This window comes from Nyctibius grandis, chromosome 15 (assembly GCF_013368605.1).
Source record: "Nyctibius grandis isolate bNycGra1 chromosome 15, bNycGra1.pri, whole genome shotgun sequence".
Taxonomy (NCBI): Eukaryota; Metazoa; Chordata; class Aves; order Nyctibiiformes; family Nyctibiidae; genus Nyctibius; species Nyctibius grandis.
The window spans coordinates 4,031,942-4,046,762 of record NC_090672.1 but is presented as its reverse complement, the minus strand read 5'-3'; the positions used below and the strand labels follow the sequence as shown (position 1 = coordinate 4,046,762).

The following is a 14,821-nucleotide window of genomic DNA, read 5'->3' as shown; positions in this document are numbered from 1 at the left end:
TAATTGAAATAAAATATTATTATAATAATGAAAATAATTATAATAATAGAATATACAAACAAGTGATGCACAGTGCAACTGCTCACCGCCCGCTCACCAATGCCCAGCCCGTCCCCGGCTAGCGATCCCGGAGGGGAGAAACCCTGAAACTGCAATCCCAGAAGAGAGAGCACGACGTCCTGGCCAACTCTCATCTATGTACTGAGCATGATGTTGCATTATACAGAATATCCCACTGGACAATTTGGATCCGTTGCTCTGGCTGTGCTCCCTCCCAGCTTCTTGTGCACCTGCACACTAGCAAAGCATGGAGAGTTGAAAAGTCCTTGCAAAGCATGGAGAGTTGAAAAGTCCTTGATTTCTTAGCAACAATAAAAACACCAGTATATTACCAGCATTCTTCTCATACCAAAATCCCATGCTAAATCCAAAACACAATGCTGTTCTAGCTTCTAAGAAGAAAATTAGCTCTATTCTAGCCTAAACCAGCTTAAAAAATTATTAAATCCTTGCCAGGTGTATCTTAAGGAGATGGGCAATTTTGCAGTTGTCTATGAGCACATCACGTTTTTACGAACATGAGAACAGGTGATCTAAGCTGCTGACTGCGCAAGAGAAAACATCTGTGAGATCATCAGCTTCATCCTCAGCAATATGCTGTAAACTAAAACCAGAGCCTAGCCTCCCTGTTCTGGCACTTCCACTAAACACCTCAGATTAGGTAATACAAACCTTCCTCTTTCTGCCCACCCCAAGCGTATAATCTGCCCCCAGACACCTCAGTATAGCAGTGCTGCACTAGTGCTTTGCATGCTCTGGTAATACCAGCCTCAGTTCTAGGCCATAACACACCAAGTTTGGGAATTCCTGTGGTTTTGGACTTTGCATACTGTATTTGTGTTTTTCAACTGAAAAGTTCAGCAGATTTGGTGTTTAAACACATATAATTACTGCTTCATTTTGGTTATTCATACTGTAGTTATGGAAGCATTATTTACAGCCCTAGTTGCCAAATATTTCCTATTTTTTATTTGCATTCCTCATAAATGCACAGGCAGAATAAATGTCTGCAATCCAAAACACACAGTGGCCTCATTTTTGAACCATTAGGTTGCCAGTAACATTTCTGAAGACTTTTTGAAATAAACATAGCTGTGTTCTCCTCTGTCCTCCCTTGGATCTATTTGTATTATCTACACTGAAGCAGAACAGTTAAGATAGTTCAGGTCTTGCAGAAATCAATTATTCTGGTGAAAGCTGAATAGCAGTTTTCCTGTCTTTTTAATTGTTGCATTAAAAATTGATTGACAACACTTACTGCTGAGAAAATGTGAAAAGCCAAACAGCTGTTTATTAATTTATTACATTAGAGAAGGCTGCAGAAGGCTGGCTTGCTTTGGGTGTCTACAAATCTCTCTCACACATTTTCCTCCTGTGATGAAGCTAGTTTTCTTTTACCTAAAGTGACCTCGTTCTGTTTGTGCAGAGGAGAACACTGACACAAGAGCATCGGTGTCATAATGCTGAACTTTTGTGCGTTCTTTGCTGCTGTTTCCCTCCCGACGCAGAGTGCCACCTTTACAGCCCCAGGGCAAATCTGCAGGGGAGCAGAACTGTGTTACATGGGTTTTCAGGCAATGGCCAGACAGAGCTGCACTCTCTTGCAACATAAAAGGTGTTTCTATCATCAAAAACACTTTGGAGATATTTCCATTATCCAATGGAACAGTTTTCTATCCAAATCCCCATAATATCAGTTCTTCCATTAAACATCAATGGAAAGAGAATACAAACAAAACTATCAAGGGACTACAAATACAGCTAAACACCACCAGAGAAAGTCAATGTGGAAAATACAGCTAATAAACTGGAGTGGGTGGGCAGGGATAGTCCTTGGAACCACTTGGACATAGACATTCATACCTGGAAAATAGGTTGCTTGAAAACAGGCACCAAAAGAAATAAAGAAGAGAACATTAAGGAAATATTGAATTTTCACTTTGGGGCTGTATGATTGAAGGAACTGCATTACAGGCCAGCAGATCCAGACTTTTGCTTTGGCTGGTGATGATGCAGGGATGGCACTAAGGACACCTCCCCCTCTTCCAGGCATTACAATGGGAACAGAAAGAAACAAGGGAATTCAGAGCAGTACTAGGAAGTTACTAGACATTGTACAAGGTCTTTGTGGCTGAGGCAGGCTGGGTTAGACAGCAGCAAACACAAGCAACTCCTTTAAGCACAAAGACTAATAATAACCAGGATCTTCCTTAGGCTTTCTTTTTTCTCTTAAACACAAGTTAATACACTTTACATCTCTGGCCCTATTTTCATGACCACTGTAATGCGTTATTATAGTTGAAAAAAATCAGATGATGTGGACTGAGCACAGCAAACTACATCCCAAGATTTCCTCTACCCATCTTATTTATATGTGTACATACATCCACACACGCACGTGTATATAAATATGTATATATATGAAGGGAAGCGAGTAGAAGTCACTGTGGAAAGGGAGGTTACTTAGCTGTATACTTTAAAATTCTCCAATATTCTGCAAATCTCAGTTCCATCACTAATGTTTTACTGTCCTAGAAGCTGTGACCATTATAAGCAAAATTTAGCAGGATATGTCTTCACTGTCAACCCAGAGTTCTGGGAATAAATACAGTTCAAGGCATTGATTTATCTTCCAATAATCGAAGCTATTTTTTCAGCTGCTTATACTCCTATAGATCTTAAAAACCAAACCAAAACACCAAAACTTTTTGCATAAGGTAAAGTGAAATTCTATCCACACTTTAATGTTAGTAACTAAGAATTCAGCTGTAAGATCTCTGCCCGAAACTATCACACTGTTCACCTTCAGCACATTATAATACAGTTAACAGAAACCCCTGAGTAGTGCAGATATTTCTCCTTAACAAGAACAGTGTTAGAGAACCAAAGATAGTTCTTGTATCACTAGATTGTATCACAATCATCATACTTCTCATCCTGTGCCATAACTCATACTACCATGTGTAGAAAACCCTGCAGACTGCCTTTGCCATACTAACCACCCAGCCCCCAATGACCCAGCACACGAAACTCCTGGTAACAGCAACTGGGTGAAAAAAAACACTTGGCAGGTAAGTCTGTGACAAATTTCCCTTGGAAGATGGAAATGACTCTAACCTTTTCTTGACTCCCCACTAAGGTACCTCCACGTCTAATTTTCAATGGATTCAGCCAGCTTAAATCTGATATTTACAGTATTATAAAACAGGTCAGACTTGAATGGGCAATTTTTCTGCCAGACTGTACACCATGTGGGTGGCCAAAATGTAAGTCAACTATTTTTCTGACACACACTGTTTATTTTCCAATTAAAGAAAATCTATGTCTGGAGTCTAAATACAGGACTTGTGCACAGTTGTTTATCCTATAAGGAGAACTCGAGGCATCAGGCTTATATGAGCTATTTACTTTATACTATTAGGATAAACCCAGAGTTACCTATTTATTTTCCTGCATTAATGGGCTGCTTTCTTTTATCTTTTATGAAGACCATCTATCCATACATGAACTGCTGCCTCCCAGGGAGGAACCTATGAATTATAAAGCTATAAAGCAGTCTCAAGTTGTTTTTCTTCCCTGCTCCTTCTAGCAAAACGGCTCTTTTGCAATGCCTCTGACAATATGACACCGTTGAAGCTTACAGAGTCTTCAGATCACACTTCAGTTTTAAGAAAATCCATCAATTATTACATATTTTTGTTTTGAACATCACTTGTATGAAAATCTGCACAATTCCACAACAAAAAAGGTTGCTATTTCTTGCAGCTGAAAATTGGAAGAGACAGACAGATATCTGGTATATACAAACTACATAATTATAATAAGTAATTTTTATAAATAGGGATTGCAACATACATTAACAACGGTGTAAGGGAAGGAAAAAAGGAGAAATAGTTTTCTCCCTCATAAGAGAAAGTTTATATGGCTCAAAAGATAAGATATTTACTCAAAAGAAATCTCTGCTGGGGAAACACGTTTGAAGAAGATAAAAGCACTTCTCTGGCCGGTTCTTTTTAGTAAACACAGCAGCTGTGTGAAGGGACACACAGGCTGGGGCTATCAGACCTCCCTGCGGTAACAGGAGATTAATGGGCAGCAGATTCATCCTACTCCAAACGTACAACCGATGAAGTCAGTAAGTGTGGGCTTGGCGTGCAACTGCAATTATCTATCTAGCGTTTGAGCTGTGCTACTATTACACAAGAATTAATAGTTTGTTTCATACTTGTTTACTGCCTTGTTGGCTACTGCAGAGGATGTTTCCTTACATCTCCTATTCCACTCAGATTTCCTAATGGAAAAACTGAAAGATTTCATCAGCCTAATAATGTCCCTTTATGGTGACTGATCTTCATTGGTTTTTATTCCCTCATCTTATTTCCACCTGTGGTCTGCTTTAGGTCTGTAATGATCATTTACAGAAAGCAACAAAACGTAGTCACATCGAATTCTCCAGATCTGTTCTAGCTGGAAGGATACGAAAGGCAAGTTTTACAAGGGAGAGTGAATAACTTAGTAGAGCACGACAGAAAAAATGGACAACCCTTTTGATAACTGGTCACCTGCACATTGTCTCCTCTCCCTCCTCATTACGTCAATTGGTCTCATAAAATTTATCTTTAAAGAAGACAACCTGCAAACTCTCTACAAAACCCTCCGTGAGCAGATCTTCCCTACTGCATTCTCTCCACATCTCACGCAATCCTTCATCCATATTAAACTTCTAGTGACCCTGTGGATTATTCTATTTATAATTCTTTCATTCAAACTTATATAAAGCCTCGGAAGCACGTTAATATACATCTCCGCAAAAGTTAAATCACTTTTGGCCATTCATGTCAAAACTAAGTAACTGAAAGCATTACAATGTGAGTTTAGATAGATACAGTTAATTGCAAACAGAACGAGAGACACGCAGAGGCATAAACATCTTCCAGCATGCCACAAGCGGAACTGCGAAGCTAGCAAGCAACTCTCCATCACTATCTGAGTGATATTCAGTATCAGGGTGCTGCTTTTATTTCACCTCTTTAGCATTGCAGCCACGACAGAAGCTGTGAGTATCTTTAAATTCCAAGCATGCATTTCATGACTCCATTTAAAGACAGCAGCATCTTCCCTCTTTACACATACGCGTTAAAAAGTTACTCAAGAATATTTTAATACCAGAATCCAACATGAAGAATAAGCTTCTACATATTGTACATACAAAAATTCCCTTATTACTTACAACATACAACTTCTTTACACATAACAGTGTGGGAACTAGTTGCCAGTGTGTCATTTCTCCAGAACAGGTAACTCTATTAGTGATGCCAACAGCTTCTCAAGTGTGCATGCCTCTGTACTGCCAAGAAGCACACCTTCCTGAATGGAAGCAGCAGGGAGATTTCCCTGCCCTGTTTCAGCATGAAGTATTCGCCACAGTCCAAAATGAAGCCTCTATTTTACCCCGTGCCATTTTAGGATGCTTTACACCTGGATTTAACTGAAGCTTTTAAATTGAATCTCTTTTTGTTCTGTGAGCTCTCTTTTAACTCGCTTTCATGTTGTCATTCTTTCGCTCCACAGTAAAGGTGGGTGCAATGTTCTTCCCTTTATTTATGTTTCTTTGCTTTTACATGTCCCCACTTCAGTCTATCATACTGCCAATTCTGTACTTTCGAGTAGTCAAAATGCTACAAAACTCAAGCATTTCTTGCTTTTGTGAGTGAGCTGAAGGATCATAGTTGAAGTTCATGGTTTAGTGATGTTGCTCTTAGAAAAAAGATGATTTTAAATGGTTAACGAGCTAGGAAAAAGGGTGTACAAAATACTCCCCTGAAGCTTTCAAGTTTGCCACTGGCGGACAGGGTTGTCATAGAGAAACCTCACGGGCCGTCTGTGTACTAGTACTCTCTCCACGCCACTAATTAGCTGATGCTTATTTTGTCCTTTCCCCCTCCTGAGCACTATTTTCAGCTATCGGAAATGACACAAAATGTTAATGCTGAAGTTCTCCTTTTAGCTCAAGTTTGATGGAGAATAAAAGAGCAGACAAGACAGCTCAGAAACCCTCCAGGCATATGTAGCATCCCAAAAACATTTGGTTTCCATCTTCAGCTGCAAATTATAGACAAGACGGATGTGTTTTAAACAAAAAAAGGTCTGTTTGCCTTCATTCTTGCAGAAATGCTAATACTGAACCACTGTCAACTATGTGAATCAAGAAGGGGACAGCCAGGAAACAGAATTTCCCTAAGAATACTGAGATCCTGGTAATTAATTCATAAAAAAACCTACGAGTTGAATATTTTTTTTCTTGTGTTGCTGTTTAGCAAAAATACTGAGCCTTGGATTTTTGCCTGAACTCTTTGGAGACAAAGCATTATTTAATATTCACAGATGTCTGAAGGAAAAAAAGAGAATATTGCTTAGGTGTCCTTTTCTAACATAGCCATAATTCACATTCAGACTGTTTTCCAAACAGACTAAAATAATAATTTGTTAGTAAGTACGAACACACACAGGCTGCTGGAGTTACCAGAGTTTTGTTTTCTAAGAAACAACGCTGTCTGGCATGCAACATATTTATACTTTTCAAACATCGCTTAAAACCTAGTTAACACAAGAAATACAATTGCTTTGTTTATCAGGCTCTAAAAATACTAGAAACATTCTTTTTTGAAAAATATGTTTTCTTCCTTGCCCTAACCTTGACAGTTCAAACTAATTAATTCTCTTCCTGAAGATTTAGTAGAGTTGAGTTTTTTTTCACAATTACAGAATAATACAAGCTGTATGTAATAGGGTTTTTTGTGGGTTTTTGTTATTTATTCTAGGAGTATGTGTCCCAAATTTTCTACAGGTACTTAGCACCAATTTAGGAAAAAACCCTGCTGTGACTCCACATTGCAACCAAAATCAGTCTCATGACATCTAATGAAATTCTGAATCTCAATAAAAGGATGCAGCAGCAGTGAAACAGAGCATAGGTGAAATTTTCAAGAGTCTAAACTGACTTAAAGTATAAAAACAGCTGAAATTAAATTTAGACAGTTAAATTATACACCTTATTTTGGCAATTTTACCTGCATTTCAAAGGGTATTAGACCTTTTAAGATCACACTGTTTTACACAACTGGACTTTCAGAGGAGAAAATGGTAATTGTATTTTGTCTTAAGGGGCTTCTGGAATTGTATTTTAAAGGTGTCTACAGAACTGATGAATTCATATCCCAGGGCCTCCATTTACAAGACAACACTAGATTCTACTTGTAGTTTCAAAATGATACTGGATCTCCAGTGTTCTCATAATTAACAAGATATGAAAGCTTAACTCTTGTTAAGGTAGTCTATAAAGGGTGAGACAGGAAAAGTATTTTATTGTTTTTAGGGCTGGAAAGGACAAAGCAACAACTACTTACAACCTTTGTTCATATGGGATTTTAGAGTCTTTGGCGAGAGTTGAAGATTAGTCACAAAATACCTGAAGGATTTTTGAGGAAAAGTACAACATGGAGTTTAACTAGCCTCCTTTTACTGTTATTAATTTAGAATAAAACTGCCATGAATTTCCTTCTGCAAATTTTATTAATTTATTTCCTGAAACTCCAGCAGCGTAATCCTTTGATCAGCACGTGGAGAAGTGAGATGTTTTAACTGCTTCTACAGCCTTTTGCCCATGACTTACTATGAAACATCAGGATATCATTTAAGCTTCAGTTCTGACTGAGATGGATGGAGTTGGAATCTCACTTTTGGAAAAGCCAGGAAGTTACAATGGCAATCAAAATGAGCTGGAACCACTACATAAACCTAGTGCTTTAATCACTAAAGATAACACTAATTTAATTAGGAATTAGCTATCTAAAAGCTAGGCCTCTACTCTCAGGATGATACAAGTTGCTTTCTGAAGCTATTTATCTTCACTGGTTATTGAGAAAACCTCTGAATACTTCAGATAATATGGCAGACAGTGGATAAAGTTTGATTACTCTATACGAGGTACTAAGGATCAGACTGTGACTGCATTTTAGCAATAGTTTTCTGCAGTACATTTGCAAAATGAGTCATACTTGGCACGTGCTATTGCATCTAGCACGGAAGTTTGCTAAATGTGTCTGGTATAGTATCCAGTAATTAATGGGTTGATATTTCAATATCAAATGAAAGAGTACTGGAATATGTGCAATTGTAACCTTGACAGAAGCAAAATAGTATCATGGCCTGCAACACTGCCAAAGCAAACGTTATGGAAAGGTCAGCTGGAAAGAACGGCAAGATCCAGTTAATTAGAACCACACTGTCAGAGCTGGCGTACCGGGGAGCGAAGGTTGTTCCTCTCTTTAGGAGAGCTAAGCTTTGGTTCTTTGGCAGAAAAATGACAAAAAACCCACCAATATTTTTTTCCTCTTGCCCTTTTTATCATCTCTGCAGTGACATCTTCAAATCATCATTGTGTTTGCTGAACAGGATGTGAAGTCCTGAATGAGTCACTTACAGAAGTAGGTGGTAAATGTAACCCAAAACTAGAGAGGTGTTCTATCTTAATATCGATCTCCATTTTGGCTTGGCACAAAAAAAGCTAGAAAACAAAACAAAACCAAAAATACCCAACACCTAAGATGGTGAGACACTGCTACAAAAACAACACAGTCTATTTTTTCCATAACTTCTCAAAAATCTACCAGACAAGCTGCCATCTCTTCCCTTGGAACTGATTTTCTAATTCTCATAATTTTGCAGACAGAAAAGTGCAATGGTGGCTAGTAAGCTAGTGGAATTCACAAAGCGCTCTTTTTTGAGTGAGAAAGAAGAGAGAACAAAAGATAACATTTTCATAAACCCCCCAAAGTCATGGGCACACTACACTGCATGACCAAGGTGACAATACATTTAATGGACAGTTCTGTCCTCTTTGAACGAAGTAGATGATTGAAGACACTTAATCTTCTTTTTTCATACAGTTCACCCACTGCCCGGTGGTGGCAATGAAAGAGGGGTGGCATTAGAATATCAAGCAGGAAATTCAGGTTCAATTCTTGTGTTGTATATTTACTGTACGAGTGTCTCCCATGTCTATTCAGTAATTTCAACTATGAGTATACAAATGTCTTCTATTTTTTTTTAATATGTGTGTGGTCTGAGGGCCACTACATTAATCAAGTTTATATATATATTTGTCATTTTGTCTTCTCAACCGTATTTTTAAGAAAAGAAAACACATTCAGTAATAAAATGAATGTTCTGTGGCTCTTTGTAAGAAACAGCCATTTGACATTAGCCCTAAAGCCTTTATCTAACGAGAAGTTATTACACAAAAGAAAATACTATCAGTTATTTAAACTCTTAGGCAAATCTCTCCTGAGAAATATCTGCCATTGCCAAATATAAGTAACCTCCACATTTTCAATGGATATTAAATGTAAATAGTCATGTACAATAGTTTCTATTCGCCAGTTCACCCCACAACGTCATCCCTATTTTTAAACAACCAAGCTTTTCAAAAGGGAGTTACAATACAACTACTCCTCATAATACAAACCAGGTTGATCAGCATCCAACCTGTTCAGTATCCACTTAGGAACTGGGCAAATATTATACATGTATGAATAATCCTGGACAAGGTAGTTTAGTATTATACCATCCAAATAAAGAGTTATTCTACTCACCTTGGGTACCTGGCTACTATACGGGTAGTTACACAGTAGCAGGCCATAAAGAGTTATATAGTGTGTCTGACCTACTACTGTGCTCAGTCATCAGCAAGCAGGAACGTGGGTGCATATGTTGCACTACATACACACCATACGCTCTAGGTTATGTAATACAGCATTTTAAAAGAAGAAATACATTATGTAGAATATTGAGAATTTCCCCAGTTTATATTAATCATCAACTAGTACTCTGGGGACAAAATATCTTATCAGAACTTTGCTACATTATGTTAGAAGAAGCAAGAAGGCATATGAAAGAGAAGAAAGTGGTTCTGTACAGATGTTACCCACTCTTACGAGCTCACCTTTTTCTGGTTCGCTGGTGACAAGCTTCTGTAGAGCTTCTTGCCTTGCTTGCCAGCATTCCAAATGGTGAATGATGTCCAGGAGCTGAGGACTCTGTCTTCAAGAAACCTGACTCGGTGATTCCAGATGGTTCCCCTGGAGAGTTAGAAAAAGGGTGGACTTTGACCCCTAAAACTTTTAGCATTATTATATACCTATATGCATATATACATACTCACATACACATGATACAAAAAAATCACACCAAAACATTATATTAGAAACTTCCGAGGGAAATGTAAACCATTGCTAGAAAAAAATAAATTCTGTGGAAGTTCTCAGACAAAAATCATTAGGATAGATTCGAAGCTGTAGCTAAACCACTATTATTTTCAAGAACCCTAACAGAAGATCACAAGAGGATGAAAAACTGTGGTTATGGTAATCTAACTCAATAACTGATAATTCCAACTGCCCACCAATACATACCCATACTCACTGTATACAAACTGGTCTATAACCTGGCAGTGCATGCACGCAAACTATCTCCTAAATCCAAGACGACCTCTTCATGTTCCATCTGCCCCTGCATTCATTCTCCTTTGTCAACGCAAAGTTGAAATCTCATAAATACAGTGCTCCGATCGACCCAAATACACAGCCCAATGCTGCAGTGAAAGCCCATTTACGTTGTGCTATTCCACTCAAGTCTTCAACAAGTCAGTTTTCAAAGCTCCGAATGAGCAGACACCCGTACAGCAACACATAATCATTGAACTGAAAAGTCACACGCAATGCAAACTACCGTTTGTTACGAATGTGCACACACACGCTTTAGACCAAATAAGAGTGATTTAATTTTAAAGATTCCAAAGTATTATTCAGCAGTAATATGAATGTGACTGTGCCTTTATTTGAAGATGACTTTTATAAGAAACAGCATTTCTAGAAACAAAGAGCAGTGGAAATTTTTTTTCTTCTTTTTCTTTTTAAAAAAACTTCTTAAAATATGCTTTAGAAAAAAAGAAAGCTGACAGATGTCTGTGTCCAATTACACCTTTATGTCTTCATGTTTGTCGTAAGTTCCACAATATAATTTTAGCCAAGCAGTTGAGGTAAACAGCTGTGAGACTAATACCAAACGATGAAGCACATGGCTTTGGACAACCTACCATCTTTAAATACTGAACACCCATTGAGATCTTCAACAAGTTCAGGATAGGTTGTTGGAAAGAGAAGACAACTTCAAGGAGAGCATTTTGTTCATGGACCATTCCTCCCAACTGTCAAATTCACTTTGACAACTACAACTATTTTTGGGTGTGTGCGTGTGTACGCACACATGTGCACACATCTCCTATCTTCCAATCTTTTAAAACAGCAATTCCCACCCCGTAATGTAACATTTAATACTACATCATCTACAATGATTTAAAGAAAACTGCCTGCTGTTACGAACATCTCGTTTACATCCAAGGTTCATTTAATATTAATTAATTAGGAACCTATCTTACACTTAATACAGTTTTCTACATACAATGAATTAATTTCCTCAATTTATGGCTTGATGGACGAATCTCCCTAATCTACACCCCTTGAACAAGGTACCTTGAGTTGAAGATTTCTTTCACAGGAAATTCTGATAAATACCTAATTGTCTTTCCTTTCGGAAAGCATTTCTTCAAATAGGTTTTTCCATTTGCTTTATCATGACAGAACACAACACACTTTATTACAATTGGTACAACTTGTTCTACAATTTATAATACATCTTGTGATCCAAGAAATTAGATGCTGAAATTAGTTAAAGCATTAATGGAAAAAACCTAGTAATTTTCCTGTGAGGTCCTAAAGCTGCCTATGGTTTTCTTTGTCTTGGGAAGCACATATTTTTTCCTACCAGTATACCTTCTTCACACTTCAACTTTGAGCCCCTCGGTCTTCTGACTATATCCATTTGGTATGGAATTTAAACACCAAAAACCTCAAAGAATATGTTATTTCTTCTGCTTCAGATAAGGCTTCTGATTCATGAGACAGCAAAAGTTATCATGGGGCAGCTACCATAAGCTACTTATGGTCTGCAAGTGCAGCTTGTGATTTTATAGAAAAATCAAAATCCGTTCAAGTTCCATTGATGTTCAGGATCGAAACTGTCCGGGTGGGTAGACAGTGAGGAACAGGAGCTGCTACAGCTATGCTGTTGTTAGTCATTCTCATCAATGAATCATAGAATCACAGACTGGTTTGGGTTGGAAGGGACTTTAAAGCTCATCTAGGTTCCAACCCCCCTGCCACAGGCAGGGACACCTTCCACCAGACCAGGTTGCTCCAAGCCGCATCCAACCTGGCCTTGAACACTGCCAGGTAGGGGGCAGCCACAGCTTCTCTGGGCAACCTGGGCCAGGGTCTCACCATCCCCACAGGAAAGAATTTCTTCCTCATATCCCATCTAAATCTCCCCTCTTTCAGACTGCTCCTTCTCCGACTTGCTGTTCTGATTATCCACAATCCTGTATGCATCACACCAATTTTGGTTCTATTACAAAACTGTAAAATACATTAATACGATCGCTATAGACATCTGATGGTCTGGCATTACAGTCACATCCGACTTCTATGAAACATTTTCAGATTTTTCCTTTTTGTAACGGATTACCAAATCTCACAAAGCCCTGTAACAGATACAAATTTACTATTCCAAATTATTCTTATGAAATATACCTCTGAGGTACAAATATAACATTTGAGGTTATTGAGGTTAATAGGTAACCTAATTTGTTCCCAGAATTTTGTTAGGCAAACTTTTCTAATAGTTTAATCATAGGAATTTTGTGGTTTTATTTGTGTCATTCCTTCACAGCCCTGAGTTATGGTTTGAAAATCATGCAACCCTCACAGTACTAGGACATATGGATTCTTGCTGGGATTAGGAGTTAGCTCCAGAGAGCCCACTTCACTTCAGCGTGCGATTTTTGAGCATAGCCAAATTCTGCTTAGCACTTCATCACTGATTGTGGTGTGATAACTTGGGAAGAACTTCACACACAAATAAATGTACCCAAGAAGAACAGCTACTCCATATAAAATTTCCACACCGTTTTGAGGACTATGAACGTGCACCAGCACTTCAACTAAGGGAGAAAAAAAAAATCTTGGATTTGTTTGCAAATCTCTTCTAATGCAACCACAGACTGCATCCTGCTGCAAAGCTTTAGCTGCTGCTGGCATCCTTTGACACTTGCCTTTATCCGTGTTCGTTAGAGCATACTATATTCCCAGAAGGAAAGTTAAAGGAAAGAAATATGAAGGTCAAGTATTTTTCCAGGATCACTTTACTAGAAATTTTAGAGCTTCTGCGAGCTTCTAAAAAGGAAGATTATTGCTTTACACGTAAATGGAAAGGTTTTAAAACTGATTTTACTTTGAAATGTGACTTCAGAAGGATAACACTGTGTTACATTCCAGAGGTACTTCACAATCTGTTGACTTCAGGCAAGTTTCTTTTCCACTTGAGTTTGCAAAGTTAAGAAAGCTACGGAAAAAATGGGCAACCTTACAAGGCATAAAAAGAATTATCAACTAACTTCTAGGTGTAGGGCAAACACTGGAATCACAGGCACAGAGAAAATATTTCTAATTGCCATGGAGATGTCCCAGTACATTCAGTATCGGTTGCTTCCAGACAGCACGCATTTGCTGTCTAGGTGATGGGTGCCTATATTCCACAGAAGTCCCTATAGAGGTAAAATTCAAGCAGACCAAATCTCGTTGTTGGTAATCACCCACAAAAACTTCAGACTGAAGCAGATTTACTCACCCAATCTTATCTATGAATGTCATATTGAGAAATGCAAGTGGGGAAGTATGTAAGGGAATTGCACTCAGAAATAAAAGGATATGAAAGTTATTAAACTCCAAATTGACTGGATCACTGTTGAAATACAAGAATGTTGACAGACAGCTTCATTTAAGCACCAATAAATGGCTTTCTTAAATACCTGTTTTGGGTTGTGAAAATGAAGCCAGTAAACCCAGCACTTGTGATTTTTTTCTTGCGTCACTCTGAGGCATTCTTATGAAAACACTCACAGAAAAGAATTTAAAAATCACATCCCTATATTGTGTATGCCCTTTTTAATGTCAATTTTAAGTTATATCAAACACTTTGCAGTCTTGAGTCAACCTTGAAATACTTTTAACAGTGCAAGTCGAGATCATCAGATAAATGCAGAATCGAGGGGAGAATTTGTGACTGAGCTTTAGAGTGACAGTCACAGTCTTAATCTCTGTGAAAACTTGCTCTGCACTAACAGTGTATCTCACGTGTTGAAGCAAAAGGTCGCTTACAGAGTGTCAAAAGAGAGAGTTTCAGTTATCCCCTTCAGGTTTCCAGTTCACCTAATTTGCCACATTTTTTGATGTTTCCAGAATAGATAACTGGGATTCCTGCCCTGAGGGACAGGGAATGCCATTTTCCCAGCCTTTAAGAGCTAGTGCAGGTGCAACAGATGGGAACTGTAGCAACGTGCAGAGGATGATTAAAGAAAATGCCTGAAACGATCTAGAAGTTGTACAAACCCCTACTCAGAGATGATTCTCACAGCTATTTTCAGCTTTTGCATTATTACATATTCATAGCCACCAGCAAAAACCGAGGAGGTACGATTACTCTGCATCATCCCAAATCAAGGCTGCTTTTCCTACCCCTGTCAGAAGGGATTAAAGTAAGCTGTTTCCCAGTAGCCTTGAGTATCATTTCCTAGCCAGCATTCAGT

General features: G+C 38.3%; 1 protein-coding gene across 2 annotated transcripts in view; it reads right to left on the bottom strand.

Annotated features, from left to right (window-relative positions):
* B3GNTL1 (UDP-GlcNAc:betaGal beta-1,3-N-acetylglucosaminyltransferase like 1) overlaps positions 1 to 14,821 on the bottom strand; it is a 134,699-nt gene that overhangs the window by 13,350 nt on the left and 106,528 nt on the right. For both annotated transcript variants that reach the window (XM_068413045.1, XM_068413046.1), the window contains exon 8: positions 10,064 to 10,199. In XM_068413045.1, the coding sequence (XP_068269146.1) occupies positions 10,064 to 10,199 (136 nt within the window). The remainder of the gene's footprint in view (positions 1 to 10,063; positions 10,200 to 14,821) is intronic.